We start from the raw sequence: 19,137 nt of genomic DNA, 5'->3' as shown, positions 1-19,137 counted from the left end.
CCACCGAAACCCCAGAGTCGATACGAGGGTCCGGCGGGGCATTGCAAGCCAGACAGACACTTCGCATCCCAGCCACACGGGGTAGAACTTAATCATCCCTGTGGTCTAACCGTAGACACTATGTCCGTCCAACTGCGTACCCGAACCCCAGTCGCGTACGCGACCGGGGCAGCTGGACCCCCGCATCAAGTCCAGTAGAATCAGTGACCCGGGGGCCACCCTGGAACTCGATGCTTGACGAGATTGACAGTGGCTGGAAATGAGTGTCGGAGACGAGTCGGGAGGATGACTTATGAGACGAGAAGTTTTCGAGTACACGGGAGTACATCGCGAAGGCTAGTCGGTACTTAAGAACAATCGCGATTATCGCGAGAATGTTCTGTTTAGTAACGAGAGGGGTAAGTGGAAGATAGAGAATTTGCATATTTCGCTCCAAGTTAGGTAGCTTACCTTTGTACAAATAGCGCGCACATGATACTTAGTCGAGGAATCTATCTTATGACTACTTAGAAGTAAACACACGCATCCTGCGTCGTTCATTGATGTATTCCAGATAAAGTCAGGAGGAAACTTAAGAATCTTTGGAAACCTAAAAGCTAAAACAGAATATATTATTGTTAATATAAACCTGAAATGAAACAGATTAGTACGAGGAAAGAAAATGAACGACTAGAAACCATGAAGGTTAACCAAGTGGAAGGAACAACCCACCGATGAGACAGAAAGAAACCAACGACGAAACATTCGAATATTATGAGAAATATTCGAATTCTCAAGTAAAGATAAATAGAAACTGAAAAATGAAATCTGAAAAAAGAAAAATAATTAAACCTTGTAAAGAAAGAAGATTAAAATCTATAAAAATAAAAAAATTATTAAGATCCCAACGATGAGACATGAACAACCCAACGATAAGATATGAACAACCCAACGATGGGACACTCGAATATTATACGAAATATTCGAAATGTCAAATGAAATTGAATAGAAAGGAATAAATAGCATCTGAAAGAATAAAAGATAATTAGAAGCTGGAAAAAGAAAAAAATAATTAATTCCTGAAAACAAAATAAAAATGATTAGTAAATTGTTTAATGGGGTGGGGTGAGGGTAGGGTGGCTAGCCCTAACCTCACTTCGAATCCCACCCCTCGCGCACAACGAAAATTTAGACGTTACAATTCCGACGTCAAACCGACAAATGACTTCAGCAGCGGAGCGTCGCTCCTTATATAGCCTCCGATCGGCCGAGATCCCCACCCCGATCGGCCGAGATCCCCACCACGATCGGACATTTTCGAACTTTACCGATTTCATTAATTATTATTTTTCTACTGTTATAGCCAATAATTTATTAATTTTTTTATTGTTACTATAAATTTACGCTGTAAGGAATTCATTAGTAACAATATTAATTTATTATTAACAATAGGTGTAATAATTTATCAACTTTTTTAAATTATATATAAGTTTCAACGTGCAAATGTTGTAAGTTCAAGTAATAACTATTAAGTTATTAAATGTTTTTCATTTTTACTATAAATTTACGTTGTGGACAATTTATCATTAATGATACCAATTTGTTATTAACAATAGGTCTAACAATTTATAGATTTTTCGTAAATTATTGGTACATTTAATACAAGAACTTTATAAGTTCAAGTAATGACCAGAAATTTATTATAAATTTACATTGTAAATAATTTATTATTAATAATGATTATGATAATTTATACATTTTTTCTAAACTATAACTCCATTCGCACCCCTATAATGATAAATTTCCATAATTCGTGTACGTATGTCGAAATATTAATTATTTATGGGCACAAATAGTTATAATTATGGGTATTAATAAATTCGAGATAGTCTCACCTAACTTATAAGACAACGATGAACCTTCTAATATTCTCACTACTTACGCAATACTTCGTTTTATCAAAAAATCGTGCGTTTTTAGAAAAACTCACAGTTTTCGAAAACCAAGGATGATCGTGCAATTTGGATTACGGATTCGGGTTCAGTGAAATAAACCATGCAAGAATCACCTAATGGATATTACAGATTATAGAAAACGTTAAAATTTGTCCACAAATTTTAACATTATGGGAGACTTTTTGGACGCTGCAAGCATTGCGTGTTGACCGTAAATATTCTAATTAACCGCCGAACTCGTTCGTCCTGTCGCGTCGCGCTTCACGGAATACCTCGGCTCGTTACGTGCGCGCGCGATGATTGATGAAACGTGGATATTATTCGCGAGACGGCCGCGTAACCGTGTTTTCCTTTGGCAATTACGCGTGTACGCCATGTGTTCGAAATATTATCAGAAGCCGCAACGCCAGGCAATAAAGCGGGTCTCGCCGGTAGGCGTAATATTACGTCCTTGGCTCGACATCGGAACAGCTAATATGCCTCTCTTCTCGCCCACGGCGAAGCTGAATCTTCGATTCGAGCGTAAGGATTCGCGGTACAGATTCAATCGAGACGTAGACGCCCGCGAGATTGATTTAATTAACAATGTTTGCTAGTGTCGTCGCTGGAATATTCGCCGAGTGCGAATCATTCATACCTGCCACGAATTTTACCTTAATTCTTCTAAAGAATACCATCGCGATCGAGACGAGCTTATAAATTTCTTTCGTGCTAGTGCAACAATGCCGGAAGGTACCCCGTAACCTCTTGAGAAGACTCTGAAGGTGGAGGATGAGAGGGATCGAGTGAAAATAGCACTACGTTTTCTTTGTTAGGACTTTATTACGCACTTGGGACCTGATGCGGAAAACGTGAAGACTAGTTTTCGGGAAAGACCCTTGTAGTTGGAGAGACGCAAACGAATTGACTCCTTTTTCCGCCGCTCATTTAGGCGTCGAAGTGATCCGCGAGTCATGGGGCCCTGGTCGTAAAGACATAAACCGGGCCCCCATTGACCCGGGACCCTCGATGACCCAAAGGAGTGGAAAATATTTACAGGAGACCTTCGTTTTCCGCATCTAGGATGTGTCCCTACGACCCTCAACGCGATATACGATTTTACGCCGTGTCGCGATTTTAAAATTCGCAATTATGCGCTAGAATTCTCTGATCACGCGAACAACGCGAAAATTGTACGATTTTTAAATTAGTAACTACGTTTCGCGTAATATCAAAGTACCGCAAGAGGAAAAGAGATGCTCGGAGCGCTGTAAAAGCAAGGGGAGATTTTCGTCGGAGACGCAGGCTGAAGAAAAGCATGCAAGCTTCTGAATCTGAAACTCGCGAAGAGTTGCGAGAATGCTTAAAGCGCGTTCCTCGGCATCGCTCGTCCTCCCAAAGAGCAACCCCGTCTCGAATCATCGCTCGGCTCCTCGTGCGTGCCACGGAAGCTTCTAAAGCACGACACTCGCGACTGCCGTGCATTCCCGAGTGTCCCGCGGCATTTTCAAATTTCCAAATTTTCGACATCGCCTCGTGACACAGCGGCGCATCCCTCGCGACCCCTAAACAGCCTCACCCCTCGAGTGAATTTCACTGTCGCGCGATTATGGCTGCCCGTTCGCCCCGCTGTCGTCTCATCTGATATATTCTAGCCACCGCGATTGTCGATTCGACTCACGCATCGGCGCGATGCTAAAAATCGCGGGCAAAAAGCTTCGCAATCCTGTGTCGTATCTTGCGCGGGAGGTGAAATGGGAAGAGGGGCGGGAAGTAAAAGACTGGCAGAAAAAAAGCAACGGTTTTATCGTCCTTGACGTCATCGATAACGCGCTATTTGCGTAATTGCGCCGTGGTTGGTCCGATAAGAAGCACCGAGCACCGACGACTGGCTAAAAACCCTTTACATTTCGCGCTTTTTCCAGCCCATCTACCCATCGAATTTCCCCTAAACGCTTCTTTGCCCGCTGCCTCGGTTCACCGGGGTCACTTTATAGACACCCATTACCCGGAAAATTTAATCTGCATTGAAAGTGCGCCGTTAAGACGGCGTACCGTAACCCCGATCCTCCTCGATCCTCCTCGATCCTCCTCGATCCTCCTCGATCCTCGTCGATCCCCCTCGATCTGTTTCCCGCGACGTGATGCTTGATTGGCAGAGACGAGGGGGGAAAAAAGCAAGTGGCAAAAAGGAAAATTGTTATTTCTCTGGAAATTCGCTCTCGATAAAATCGAATAACATGGCGTCGCGATACGGTAACGACGGGGTATAGCAAAATCGTGGAGAATTTTCAAGCCAGCGAACGTTCGCGTACACTCGTCCGACGATTAATCCAACGACAGCTATCGAACTTCATCGGCCAGATATCTGGTGTTCCAATTAAACGTCACCGATTCGTACTTTCGGCCAGCACTCCGACGAAAAGCGGTTTGATGGATGTACCCCGACGCTTTTGGCACGGGTTCCTTGCACCGTTGCACATCGTGTACCACAATATTTGCCATCTATATTTGCCGCCGCTCCTCGCTCGCGCGACCTGTGTCGTAAATTCCGCGCGCGACTTTGCCGAGTCGGACACGTAGGTCCGATAAAAAAGGCTTGCACCAGATGTTCCACCGTAACAATCAATTCCGGATATCCTGTTATTTTTATCGCCATAATCTCTCCGAGCGTCCGTGCCTTTTGTCTCGCCACTCTGTCCAAGTCGTCCCTTCCTTAATCTCGTCGCGATATCGCGCGCTGGGAAAGCTTCGGGAAGATACGTGGCCCCCGAAACGCGAAAGCTGCTTCTTCGTCGGTGAAAATAATTCGCATCGATCCGGTGACACTCCGCGAGTTGACAATTTGCGAGACAAACGCTTCATTCCGCGCGCAACCCCCCGACCACCCCGAATGACGAACGATCGGTACCCCCAAAAATGTTGTCGCCGGTATAAATTCCGCCGCGGCTGTTCATCACTCTCGGTACATTCCCTCGCGCGGACTCGTCCACGTTTTATGACACGGCGTGTATACCCGCGTCGAATCGACAGAAATTGTCCACGTTCCTGGCCACGGCTGCGTATCGGGGCACGGCGAGAAGTCGCGGGAAAGAATTCGGGGACCAGATTTCGCGGAACGAGGAACGAGAATATGTATAGTCGCGATAGTCGAATCCGCGAATCGGATTAGGATCGAGATGGACGGAGTCGCGAAAAGGAGCGCGGCGAGCATTCGGTCCCGGGACGACTTTCAATCCGTGCTTGCCTGAATTATAGAAGTTAACATCCGCAGCTGGGAGAAGAATGGCCGTTGAATTATTATCCGCTTCCCCCGCGGCGTGGAAATTCCGCTCGACCGTGAGGAAGGTTGCGAGCAGTCGGTCCCCGCTTTCCCGAGAACACCGGGGGCCGTCGCAGGCTCTGGATATTCGCCGATTCTTCTTAACTCCGCCACGACCTGAATGCCTGATCGCCGCAGGATGATATTCCGTCTGTTTAATCATTTCTCGCGACTGGTTTCGTTGTGTGCCAGGGGTGGTTGGCCGGGTCTGCCGCGATGGAGAATTCATGGTGACGAGAGTAGGCAGGGGGTGGCTCTGAATGGACAGGTAACGTAGGATTTTGAAGAGAGCGTAGGTGATTTAAAATTGCACGGTCAGGAGGTTTGGATGATTCATACGGTTTCTTTTTGGCTGGTAGATTCAGCTGGAATTGTACAGCAGGCCCGAGGATCATCCCTGGGAGGCAGTTTCTATTTCAATCGTGCACACTCGCCGTAAGGGTGTTCCTCTGCGAGCCTCGGGCTTGCAGCTTCTGGTAATAATGCCTGCGAAATGATACAAAGTCTTTTAATGCGGAATTTAGTGCCTGCATAAACAATGCGAATTTAAATCCCGGCGTTACCGTAAATACCGATACTCGGGCTATGTCGCAAATAAATTCCCATGAAGCAATGTTTACCATTTCCTCAGCGTCGCGACCGGGTTCGCATCGAGATTGCAATGGACCAAAAATAGTGGCACGATCTGGAATCCACTTAGACCCCAGTTTCCGGTCCCGCGGGCACGGTTTCCGTGGAACGAACGACCGGCGGGAAAATTGCTCGGGGAGAACGGAGGATGAAGAACGTTGAAGGAACGGCGAATATTTCTTAATTCACTTGCATCGACTACGATTTATTTTCATTGGCGACCGACGGCGCACGTCAACGGCCGGGCCCGTGGCCGGGGTGTACATGGAAACGCGGCATAAATCACTTCTGGCCAAGCGTTCGCCGCAATTCACGTCATCGTGATGACGGAACACCGCGAGCGTGCTCTCGCCCCCTTTGCAACCCTCTCTCGGACCTATACTTTCTGTCCGTCGAGAAAATCCCAGGAAATACCTCGCGAATTCTTGAAATTTCCCCTGATGGATATTCGCGTCTGACGGAGATGGTTCTTTAATACCAACTACGAATGGGGATCGTTTTAACTACCCCTTATTTTATTATACTTTAAGATGGAAATAACGACCTGCTGAATACAAAAAGAAACGTAATGCAAAAATATGGATAATTTAGTGCTTCTAGATATATATACATTTTCTTCTATGGATAAAATAAAATGGCCGTTCTATGAACTTCTAACCCTTTGCACTCCAGAGGTGCCTCTCAGTTGCTATTTAATCGAATTCTAAAGATGGATGTTAATTAATATATCAAATTTACAATTATCTAATGATGCGTGAAATACCGAAGTAAAATAATTCCACGCCTTAATTTGCGTACGATTTCTTATTCACCGTTTTAAAAATATCGTCGACTTTGTGGCAGAAAATCTTCGAATGACTATTTTCCCGCAACGAAAAAGTTGCCGAGTGCAAAGGGTTAAATTGCATCCTTACAAAGAGGAGTAAGCCCTGTTTTCGCGCCCGTGGTCTCAGTATATGGTCCGTCCCTAACGCTTCTGTAAATACCGACACAAAATCACGCTTTTCCCCGAGTCACAGTTGGTCGCAGTGTCTATTTGAAGTTCGATATTCCACTGCAATCCTGTAGTTTTGATTAGTTTGTACGACCGTCACGTCTATCGATGTTCTTGGTGTACTTGTTTTCCGTCGAACACAGGACACGCGTCTGATCCTGTTAGTTTCAAACGACTCGCTGTGATAGTAACGTTTTACAACGGACTACGTAGTACGCTGCACCCTGCTGCCGTAAAGTCTGGCAAATAGTTAGCCTAGAAATTTTGCGAGCTTTGAAAAATTCGCGCGATAATCAAGTGGATGGAGGAAACTGACCGAAACCTTGGCTTCCCTTTGTTGCAGGACCTGCAATCGGAAATCGAAACACACCGAGACGTATACGCGTCCCTGAACGGCACAGGCCGGAAGCTGTTGAGCTCTCTAGCCAGCCAGGATGACGCTGTTATGCTGCAACGACGACTGGACGAGATGAACCAGCGATGGCATCACTTGAAAGCGAAGAGCATGGCGATAAGGTGAGCGATGGCCTTCTCCGTGATTCTCTCTTCCCTGTCTCTCCGCTTCGATCCTCCTGTCTCCTCTTCGCTCCCCTCGACCCTCGTTTCCCTCCTTTTTTCCCCTCGATCCAATTAGCGTTCGCGGTGAGAACGATGACAGGTGGAACGGCGAAGTTTTCAGCCCTCGTGAACGGTAACAGGTGCGCCGTTTCGAGACAGACGTTTCCATTTTGGTTGCGCGCGGGTATCCCCAGCCAGCGAGAAGTGGCTGCAGAGGATTCAGCGCGCGGAGATCGCGGAAGGGAAGAATGAATTATACGAAGGATAAGTTGAAACGTGACGGCCAGGGGTCGAGCCGCACGTGAACGAGGGGGTAAAACGAGAACGGAGACGGTCGGGTACTTGTGGAAAAAATGTGGAAATGTGGCGTACGGGATTTAGGGAAAATAGAAAGTGGGAAAATGTATAGAGAGAAAAGAGAAGCGAACGATGATGGCGTTGGGAGGTCGGATAAGGGGTGGAGGATGGCGTGTAATGAGCAGAGAATGGTGTAGAAAAGAAGATGAAACGAATGACGGGAGAGGAAGTGTACAAAAGAGAAAGACGAAAAAGGAAGAACGTAATAGCCGGGACGTGAGGCGGAGAATGAGGGGGGAAGATGAAATGTGAAGGGTAAAAAAGAAAGAAGGGGGTGACTTTGATTTTAAAATATTACCGGGCTTTAGGGAACGACTGTTGGCTATCAGATTCGCGAATAGCATCGAGTTCGTCGAATTGTCCGTTTTCGTAGATTTTTTATTTCCTTTTTCTTTTATTTTCTTCCTTTCTCCATCGTCGTGGTAAACTCGTTGAAACGCGTTACCGATATTTTCCTGTTTATTTCACTATTTTTATGCTTCGCTCCTCTCGGATCGAATATGCTTCCCGACCGTTTTAATACGCGAGCTGTGACGAAGGTTGGCCGATTAAAAAGTAAATCCGAAAGGATACACGTGTCAAATTCACGGAAGAACGAGCTCGCCGGAATGGCAAAAACAAATTTGCGACCCGATGCATTTTTCTTCGTTGTCGCGCGGAAATTTTCGCCCCGGGGTCAAAACAACGCGAGCCCGCGTTTTCCGTTCTCCATCCTTTTCCCCTTCCGTTGTTCTTCCCTTTCCTCCCCCTTTTTTTGCGCCACCCTCCATTTTCCTCCCCTTTCTCCCCATTTTTTCCCGACCCGACGCTCGTTCACTTCCGAAAACTTGATTTCGGATTCCATTTCGCCGGACGATCGATTTATTAATCCGTCGCATATTTGGAAAACGCATTAAACCAATGTCAAACCGTTCTCGCGACAGCGCGAAACGCGACCGATTTACGAAAATCGGCGTGAAAAAGCGTTACAGTGACTTTGGACGCTGGGCGGTCGGGATTTCCGATGGAACTCGCGCGTTTCCGTTTTCCACGGGGAGAAATACAAACGGTAAAAGATAACGCGGAAAATACCATCAACGTCAACGAAATCCTCACCCGCCTTAATATCCTGCAATTTTTGAGGCTGGAAAACAAAGGTTGACGTTTAAACGTACCATTCGACGCGAGCTGAAAGGCAAACAAGCGAGGAGATACAAAAAAAAAGAGAAAAAAAGCAGGAAAAAGGAAGAGAAAAAAGAAAACGCGGAGGAAAGACAGGGGAAAAAGCGATGAAACCCGCGGTGAAAGGCGGGAAGATAGAGGCGCGAGCCACGAGACAAAAGTGTGCACGCTTAAATGCGTATTTTGAAACGGCGATTAACGCGATTAACGTGGAGAAACGCAACAATGACGGGAACGGCGGGAAAAAAGGGGTAAATTCTTAAAAAGAATTCGTAAATCCGCGGCACAACGAACCGAGAATTATTCTCGTGACAACATCGCCGGAACAATGGCTTTTGACGCGCGAACAATTCCAAAGATTTCCAAAGCCGGGCGCCGGGTCAGCGGCCGTGCTTACGCAGTAGGTTAACTATGAAGCCGGAAATTCTCCGGGCGCCATTCTCCTTTGATAACGTAGCAGTTATGCGTCGCGGTAATACGTAAGCAGAAATTGTACCGGCGAAAGAGCGCCACCCTCTCGGAGATCTTTGACGTTCGACCCTGTCTACGCGATCCCATACGCCATCGATGCGTCGCGATGAAACCCTCGCGGGATTCTCCGCTCAAACTTCCAAGCGGCAGGGCTGCTTTGACAGCGTCGCGTCGAAAACCACCTCTATGATCACGCCGACCCGTGTCGGCTTGGTTTATTAAGGAGCACATCCATTTTGTCTCTCCTCGCCGTGCCACTTGTCGAGGTTACTTTCGTTCGCCCGTATCTAGGGATATACAGGTAGCCCCCCTACAACACGGCAGTCTATAACACGGTTTCACTATAACACGATTCAGAAATTACGAGAACCCTCCTACAACACGATAAGAAAATTGCAAAAATCTTTGTACAACATTGTACTTCTACATGAGCAGTGACGACGAAGAAATTTATTAAATTATAATTCGCATTAAATTAAAATAATATTTGTCACATCCATTTTGTCTCTCCTCGCCGTGCCACTTGTCGAGGTTACTTTCGTTCGCCCGTATCTATATACAGGTAGCCCCCCTACAACACGGCAGTCTATAACACGATTCAGAAATTACGAGAACCCTCCTACAACACGGTTTCGTTCTAACACGATAAGAAAATTGCAAAAATCTTTGTACAACATTGTACTTCTATATGAGCAGTGACGACGAAGAAATTTATTAAATTATAATTCGCATTAAATTAAAATAATATTTTTTTTCTTTGTTTTGTGTTGTACATACATTTATATTTTCAATAAAAATTAAGTTGTTTATGTAGAATTAAGAAAAAATTTGTTTTTAGTAAGTTTTCAGAACGTAACCCCACTTTTTGTACCGGCTCTGAGTTTCATACAAAACGGTTTCACACAACACGACATTTTCTAGGAATCTATCTACCGTGTTATAGGAGGGTTACCTATACTTTGATTGGCGAATATAGGAAAGAAAAGATTGTTTAATTTCAATATTGTGGGGGTCCTCCCCCACGGTCATTTTAAAGTCAGCTGGTCGCAGGTATCTCTCTGTTGGTGACGTACTAGAATGGACGGTAGGAAAAGGAAGGGGTACGTTTCGTTTCGGGCCTGATAGCGGACTCATCGGTAAGGCTAGTCTAGCAGGCCCTGCCTTAGGCACTGGGATACTATTGGAAGGTCGGAAAGTTACATATATATATAGGAACTGGAGGTTTTCCGAGGACTTGAAGGAAAGTCGTTCCACTCGTCCTTCCACGTACACTTCAGACGTCATTCTAAGCATTCGGCCTGATCCCTAGATTGCTATTTATTGCCCGTCACCAGTTAGACAGGTCCAAGTATTGCTTTGCATTCACTCTCAAATCTACTATTTCTACACGTATTTCCCATATTCCCCATATTCGCGATATTTCGATTTCCGATCGAGGATCCAGAATTTGGAAAGCGACTTGGGAGTTAACTATCGACAGAGGTGTACTCGATATCCAGTCGAGGAGTGGATTGAATCTTTATTTCCTCGTTATTGGGGATTCTAAAGCCCGTTTGTTCGGAAACTAATGAACTCCGATTTTTTCCCCCGACACTAATGACCCACGATTCTTTTCAACTTCGACACTAACGAAACTCGATTTTCGCTGCTTCGACGCTAATGACCCCCGATTTCTTCGCCCAACGCGGATAATCCGCGATTTTCTTTACGTCCGCATTGACAACCCTCGCTTGACACTGACGTAACGTCTTGCTCCCTTTTTATCGTTTTATCAGGGATGAGGTAACGCGAGAGATATTTAACCCCCGACATTTCCTCGGGGTTAAATACTCCCTGTTTCCGTGTTTACCTTCCGGGCTCACCTCTCTCTCCCTCTCTTTCTCGCCCTCGTTTTCTCTTGCGCGAAAAGGAAGCGGGAACGTTTGCTAGTTTGCGAAATTCGTAGGTGAAAAATTACCGACGCTGTTTTTTCAGCGTTCGCCGGTGAAAAACTCCATTCATCTTTCTCAATTCTCGAGGAAAAGATGAAAAGAGAGCGTTGCTAGTTCTTTGAAATTCGTCGATGAAAAATTACCACGGTGACCTGAAACGCGTAACCAGCAGACGAGGTAGAAAGGGACAGACCGCGGGAAGAAAATTCTAAAGTCAATGTCCATTTATTATTCCCGTTTCGCTTAATCAATTTCCCATTTTTATCGCCTACAAAGGCAGTCCGTTAAAAAACGTGAATCGCGAGTCGAATCCTGGCAGCCGGCGCTCCATTTGCATCAGCCAGTTTATTATAAATCCTCCCCGGATTTTCTGTCGTAAGAAAGTTGGCAAATCTTCCCAGCCGCGGAACAAGTTTCGTCCAAGAGTTCCCCAGCCGCGGAACCTCCTTCGCGTCGATCGCCATTCAGAGGATCGTGCACGCTCGCGGATTACGCGGCGCTCATATTGAAATCTTTATCCGTGGAAATTGCGAATCCTTGTTTCCGTCGTGTACATCGCGATGCATCGTCGTTGCACCGGGGCTACGCGACGCGTATAGTCGCCATCTCGAGTCCTTTGTGGCGCGACGGTGAAAAGATGGCGGTGACGGCGGGCGACGACGGGGAGGCAGCTCGATTTCGTTTACCCTATATTTCAGTTGCACTCCGTAGAGGCGTAGAAAATTGTTGGTTGGTCGGGGAATTTTGGCGACACGGTTGCCACAGGCGCGCATAATCGGATTGCCCGTGGCGGGAACTTCGCGACGACGTTCGTTGCAGACTTGGAGACGGAGGTCCTCGGGAAACTCGCTAGCAGCGGGACGAACTATGCGAATCCGCGACGAGTTGCTGGAAATTTTCGACGAAAGTTAAACGCTTTGACGGTGACCACCAGCCGAAGTGGAAATTTCTCGATGCGCGTCTGAAGTTGCGTCCCCCGTGATTTTCGCAGCCGCCATGTGTACCGCGGCTTCGCGTTTCAATCTCGCGTTGTCCGCGGGCTTTTAATAAAGATCCCGCCGGTGTTTGGACAGCGGTAACGGAAGCGAGGTTGATTTTTCCTCGGAACGGGAACCGGCTGTCGTCGTTCCGTCCGTAATGTTTCGCACGGCGCGGCGGAACCGGTTTACAAACGTTTGTGTTTTATTAAAGAATACCGTGGGCGGTTGCTTATCGATATCGTCTGGGGTTGTGTACACTCGGGTGATATTAGACGACAGCAGACACGGTTTAATATTCGTCGGAAAGTCAGCGCGGTTTCGGAGCGTTTGCTTTGAAAAATAATAACTTCGTGGAAATTCGGAGTCCTGTTTGAAAGTAGACGCAGACATGGACGATGTTATTTCACGAGCATGACGGAGGGATGCATTTTGCGTCAAAGGGAAAATCCCTCATCCGACAGCTGAAACGATCGCGTCGCTTCAAAGTCACTTCGAGGTGATTTAAGAGACATTCAAGGTTGTTCCAAGGGGAATTAAGGAGTATTCCAGGGGCGTCTTTAGGACACATTCCGAGTTATTTGACACTAGATTTACGGATGTTGATTATATATCTATTTTTACCGAAGTGAGCCAATTAGTGAGACAAGAAAATTAAGGTTTTTTGCGAGAAAAATAGTTCCAAATCAATTTGAGTGAAAGATTTGTTATTAAAGAATTCATTGAAAATATTTTTTACATATTAACTCTGTTTTTGAAATACATTTTCCGCAAACATTTCTACTACATCTAGCACAAAGGCTCTTAGATCTATTTCTGTTTATTATTAGAAGAGTAACAAATCACGTGCGACTTGCAAGTCGCAGGTTGCTCAGGCTTGATGTAAACTATAAATTTTACGTGTTACGCGATTAATTGTTAAATCATTCTATGAGACAAATTCGCTCACAACCGTAAAAATGGATATACCACGTTCGATATTGCGAAATGAAGGAATCTGCGGGGGGGCAGGAATCAACATTTACATAGACACCAACAAGTGTTTTTAAAAAATAATATTAAAATTTTATATGTATATGAGCCGTTCACTGCACACATAGATTAACTCCACTTTTTGAGAAATCTTAAATTTAAGTTTCAAAACACTTGGTATGGTCATAACTTTTTATATTTAAGATTTTTCAAAAAGTGAAATTAATAAATTTGTGCAGTGAACGGCTCATGTATTAATCAAATTTCTAACGAGTATCAGCATCTAATTGACTCAGTCCATAAATCTACTGTTAATAGTATAATCGTTTCATCGGTTCACCCTTCGAATGTCATTCGATATTTGACATCTTATCATTCCGCGTTCTCGCACGAAAGTGTCTCAGAAATTTACGACTGAGAGAGTAAATCATTAACTTGTCAGTTTTTTGCTACGCATAATTTACAGGCCTAGACGAAGAGGATGACACGGCGAAGTCTCGTAAACGATCCCGATAACGGGCCAACCCTGGCTCTGTCTCTCTCTCTGCTGCCCCTCTGGAGGGATTAATTTCAATCCCCTGCGGGGCTCAAAGTGTTGGCGGAAAGGGCTGGAATCGTTCGGTGGTTAACGGGGAATGACTCGAAAATTTAAGTAGCACCGATAAAGCGGAGTCAGCAGCGGGTTAACCCGGATAGAGTCGAGCAATCAGTCTCCATTAATTAGTCCGAGCTGCGCGGCCTGAAGCTCGCGGTGCTTGATTACCGGAAGAGAGAGCGTATTCGTGGAGGGGACACGGTGCAACGAAAGCTGCGAACGGAAGCTCTCTCTCTCTCTCTCTCTCGTATCCTACCACCCTCGCCACCCTTTCGTCTTGTTCCCTTGATTTCCTCCGCTCTTTTACCTACCCTCTGCCCGTCTCTTTTTCCACGTCTACCCTGTTCAGCCCTTTTCTGCTCTTTGAATCGTCCGCCATATTTATCGGCGGCAACCGGATCTTTCGTGCTCCCTGGCTCGCGAATCGTCGTTCCAGCTCGGTTTCAACGCGGATACCAGTCCGCAATCAGACCGCAAATACCGCTGGAAATGCTGATCCCGATAATTCGACCGACGATCGTTTCTGGCACCGGTTTCAACGAGGTCGGGAACACCGATACCACCGATATGTTATATCGTCGGCGAAAGTTTCGAACAAGCGGCCACCACTGAGCAAGAGAGAGAACGGGCAACATTCGACCGGGGAATGCTGTCCTCTCGCCTTTGTCCAGCTTCGTCGATCACGGGGATTGGCTTTTTAATAGAATGTCGCGGCGGATTCTCGATGCTCCACCGAAAATACATCTATCGGACCGATGCTTTTTCCTCCTTCCTGTTACCAGTTTTCCGATTAAACCGCAGCACGTCGCGTATTTTCGCTCCTCGTCACCGAATTAACCTGGCTACATTTTCGACCAACGTGTCTCTCGGATCCACTCCACTCAACTCGGGGGGGCCAACCTGCTTCGGACGAAAGATCCCGGGATCGACGGAGAGAGAAGAAACGGTCGTTCGATTTCTATTTAAGAAACAGTCGGGTTTAATTTCGCGGGCAACAGCTTCCGCTCGCAGACGCCGTAACCTTTTTGCCGCGGCGCGTGCAACAGCTGCCCGCCGTCGTTGTTTGCCCTACGAATTACACAATCCTTTTCCTCTCTCGCAGCGAAACTCGAGTATTTCGAGGAGGTTTGCAGCCCCGGCCAAGTGAAAGGGAGAGTAAACTCGGGGTAAACTACGTTGTTGCGAACCCACGAAGAATCGGCAGTGTCTTTATCCTCCTCAGTCGTGCGCCACAGTTCGTCAAACAGCACCTCTGTGCCCCTTTTGCGTTATCACGTTCGATTAATCCCACGCGTTTCCAATTCAAAGGCCCTTCCCGTACTCTGATACGCTTCGTGCTAACTACGCTACTGCCCGCGTGTATGGGCTACTAATGAGATCGAATTTCGACGTATCGATACCGGTAAATCAACGAAATTAATTTCGGTAGTTTTCGAATGGATGAAGAAATTTCATTTTTTTTATTTCCTGCTAATTGCGGAAACTAGTCCAATCACGGTCTATACGAACCTGAATACTATCTAGTAATAATAGTAGGGTGGTACTATATTGTACTATAAGGGAAATCGGTTAGGAAAACCAAAACACAGAGTTTTAGAGAACTATTAGTCTAAAGGGATGTCGTGGGTATTAACCCTTTGCACTCGAGAGGCGACTCTCATTCACCATTTAATCAGATTCTGAAAATCCACGTTAATTAATATATCAAATTTAAAATTACCTAACGATGTGTGAAATGTCGAAGAAAAATAATTCTGTGTCTTAATTTGCATATGATTTCTCATTTGCCATTTTAAAAATATCGTCGACTCCATGACAGAAAGTCTTCGAATTACTATTTTTCAAAATTTAATTTATAAATCGTATATTCATTGCTATTTCTTTCGCTCATCTGACTTTGTAAATTCTCATATTATCTGATTATTTAATTTCTCGCTTTTGAAATTAATTTATTTTTGACCCAGAAAAATTCTTTGCATACCTTATATACCACGAAGAGTCATTTGACCCCCTATGGTAAGAATAGGTGTGTGTAAAATATCGGTACGTTTAGTGTTAAAGAATGAACGCAATTTTACGCGAGGGGGTGGTATAGAGGGCACGATGTCTGTCTTCGAAAAGCTCTATCCTGTACTGTAGTCGGGAATCAATTGTATTTTTTCCAGGGCCTAAACGTTCGAAATGGTCCGCGATTCATGGGGCACTGCTCGTAGAGACATGAACCTGGCCCCCATTGACTCGGACCCTCGATGTGCCTAGGAGTAGAAACAATATCTAGGTTTTCCTTTTCCGCATCGACGAATGCGTTCCTACAAATCGCTTTATTTCGTCGACTGCTCTCGTCTCACACCGAGGACCGATTTTCCAGACCCTTTCCGGGCCAATTTGTATTGTCCCTTTTTCCAAACAGTTTATTAACGGAGAGGATGAGTCGCCCCAACGTCTCCAACGAAGACAGACATCGTTCCTCACTCGCACACACACGCATACACGCAGCTGATAATTCTCTGTCCTTTCGTACCTTTTTATTCCATTTGTTTAACGCAGCCGAGACACGACGTGAAGGAGCAAGACCGATGACCGGTCCATCGTCGTGGAAATAAATTACACCCACCCACGCAGCCTCGTATCAACGCGTATAAACCTCCGTGTCGCGTAAAAATCGCAGAAACTTCATCCTTCCCGTGCCCAATCTCCGAGCCAACCCTCTCTCGCTGCCTCGATAACGGGCAGAGATTTATAACGAGGGACGTGCGTGGTCGAGATAAAAATCGGCGACTTTTCGTTGCGCGCTGCCCTGCCCTGCCAGGGACGAATTTCGCGCAAACAAGATACCGGTAGCGAGCAAAATCAATAGCGCCGGCAATTAGTTACCGTGGCACGCACGCGAAAAGGGCAGGAGCTGCATCCGGCACAGTCGGATACGCGGATCTTTCGGACTTGTTCGACATCCGGGTTCGCAGGTTCCGCTTTTTTTTTTTTTTTTTTTTTTTTTTTTTTTTTTTCGAGCCCCGCTTGCCTGCCGGAGGTTCGAATAGCCGCTTGAAAAAAACAGTTTCGTCGAACCGGTCGAAAATTTGTACGCGAAAATTGGAACAGGTCGGGAAAATTTGCTTCCCATGAATGGATCATTTGTTAACCGTGATGTAAGACGAGTTTGCTCGCGTTTCTTCGTTACTTTGCTCGAAAGTGAAACGCTGTTCTCGCTTGCTTTTCTGGTAAAAACATTTGCGGTGTTACAAAACATTTATAAGTGTTGCGAGAAAATTATTTTCTGTAATTATTTGTTAAGTGTTGTTCCGTTCATCGCGAATTTTAATTTGTAACAGACATCGGGTAATTCTTGTAGAGTTTATTTTCTCAAAACGAATTCGTAACCAAAAATCGTTGGGGGTTTCAGAAGAAACGTTTTTCTAAAAACGCACGATTTCTGGCTAAAACGAAATAAATATGGTTTCCCCTTCAGAAAAGCCTACAGAAATATGTTACTCTGTAGGAAATTCGTGTCCAATAAAGAATTTTTGGTAAAAATTCGATAATATGGGTAGAAAGTACATTCGGAGCCCTATTATTAAGGTCATAGCCTTTGATGAGGAATTATATTTATTCAAAACTAGTAAATATTATAGATTAGAGGAAATATTTTATTAAAATTATTAAAATTTGTGACTGACGATATTAATTGGTCCAATATTCTTAACCAGAATGAGTCTGTGAGGCGCGTTTAAGTAGAACAAGTCCACCGTTGGTCAGACAAGTTTAAATACAAGCTACGTGGTTCTCCTAATTCCTGAAATTCGTTCAACGATCGATACTATGATAAACGTCTGTCATCAGCCAAGCGTTAACACGCATGAAAATAAAAAAAAATTCTGTCTCGCGAAATTTATTACACCCCATTGTTACACCATAAGCACCCTGTCGCACGGAGCAGAAACGAGGCTGTAACCAGCGAAATCCAAGCATATTCGTTCAGCCCGCATTCTCGAACCTTTTCCGTCTCATTTTCCAAGGCTGTCAGAGAATTTACGAATGAAAGAATTTCGTTATCCGTTGCACGGTATTACGAGTCGCTTCAACGATTTCCACGGCCGGCTCTGAAGCCACGTTCGCGAGCTTTTCCAGCGAAAGGCGAATGCAAAGAGTCGGAACTTCCTTGGCCAAACCGAGAAAGAGACACGGATACAGAGAGGAGGGGTTGTTGCGCAAACACGGAGACACGAGGAGATGCAGCATCCTCTCTCCAGCTGCGTGCAGCAAAGGCGGGTCACGGTTGTTAGTCGAGAGCATGAATCGGGAGGAATAATTACAGATACCGGGGTGGGTCTGGCGAACTCGCGTCCCGGCGCCATTACTCGCAGCGCGATTAGCGCACTCGCGCGTTCACGTATGTCGAGTATCGCAGCGGCGCGGCGCGTCGAATCATCGGCGACGAGGAAACAGGGCGCCGGGACCGGGAACGTCGGAGCGTCGTTGCATAGCGCGTCGCGTTTACGCCTGTGACTCTCCGTGGGAAAAGACTTCAAAGGCCGTTCCGCGTTCACTGCGTTTCCTCTAATGCCGTCTACGCGGCAGCTCGTTGCCCGGAATTGTTCTCGCGTGGAAACGTCGCGACTTTTCCGGAAGCCCGACCTGCCTCCGTGCCGGAAGCGATCGTTCGAGGCTTCGTTACGAGGCGGTTGTTCCGTCGCGACTCGCGTCGCTACGCGGATCGCGGCTTTTCCGCGTGCCTTGCATTTTCCGCCGACGACGCTTGTCGAAGAGAGAAAGAGCGAAAAAGGGAGAGAATTAGAGAGAGAAAAAGAGTGAGGGAGAGATCGGCCAACGATAAGACCTCCGGGGCCTGTGGTGCCGGTCGACGGTCGGTTCTCTTTGGGAATCGAGGATGAAAGGTTGAACGAAGGTAGCCCGGGGAAAACGGGATTTCGCGTTTCACGAAATTGCACGCCGGCTTTGAATATTCGCGAGGAGTTATTGTTTCTCCGTTTTAGAGGACAATGGACGCTAAGATATTTCGCGGGGACAATGAACGCTGAAGTTAGGCGGAACGTGTGACGGTCGCCGGCTGTGCGTCGCGTATTAGGGGACAAAAGTGCGGTGAAACGGGCGTACCGACAAAAAGACTGGCAGGCTGAATTTATTAAATGGCGAAACAACGAACGGGTGTAAAAGCTCGGTGAAAAGGAGCGGCATTGAACTGTCGACAATTTCGAAGGGGTGTGCGGGATGATCCCGGGAAAAATAGTGGGGCCCGCG

General features: G+C 46.0%; 1 protein-coding gene across 1 annotated transcript in view; it reads left to right on the top strand.

Moving 5' to 3' along the window:
* Nucleotides 1-19,137, top strand: part of LOC108545796 (dystrophin, isoforms A/C/F/G/H) — a 460,097-nt gene that overhangs the window by 348,142 nt on the left and 92,818 nt on the right. Inside the window, exon 40 of the mRNA XM_017897579.1 lies at nt 7,203-7,375. Within this exon, the coding sequence (XP_017753068.1) occupies nt 7,203-7,375 (173 nt within the window). The remainder of the gene's footprint in view (nt 1-7,202; nt 7,376-19,137) is intronic.

The sequence above is a fragment of the Eufriesea mexicana genome, unplaced genomic scaffold (assembly GCF_001483705.2).
Source record: "Eufriesea mexicana isolate 0111107269 unplaced genomic scaffold, ASM148370v2 scaffold549, whole genome shotgun sequence".
NCBI classification, from domain to species: domain Eukaryota; kingdom Metazoa; phylum Arthropoda; class Insecta; order Hymenoptera; family Apidae; genus Eufriesea; species Eufriesea mexicana.
This window is presented reverse-complemented; position numbering and strand designations above follow the sequence as displayed.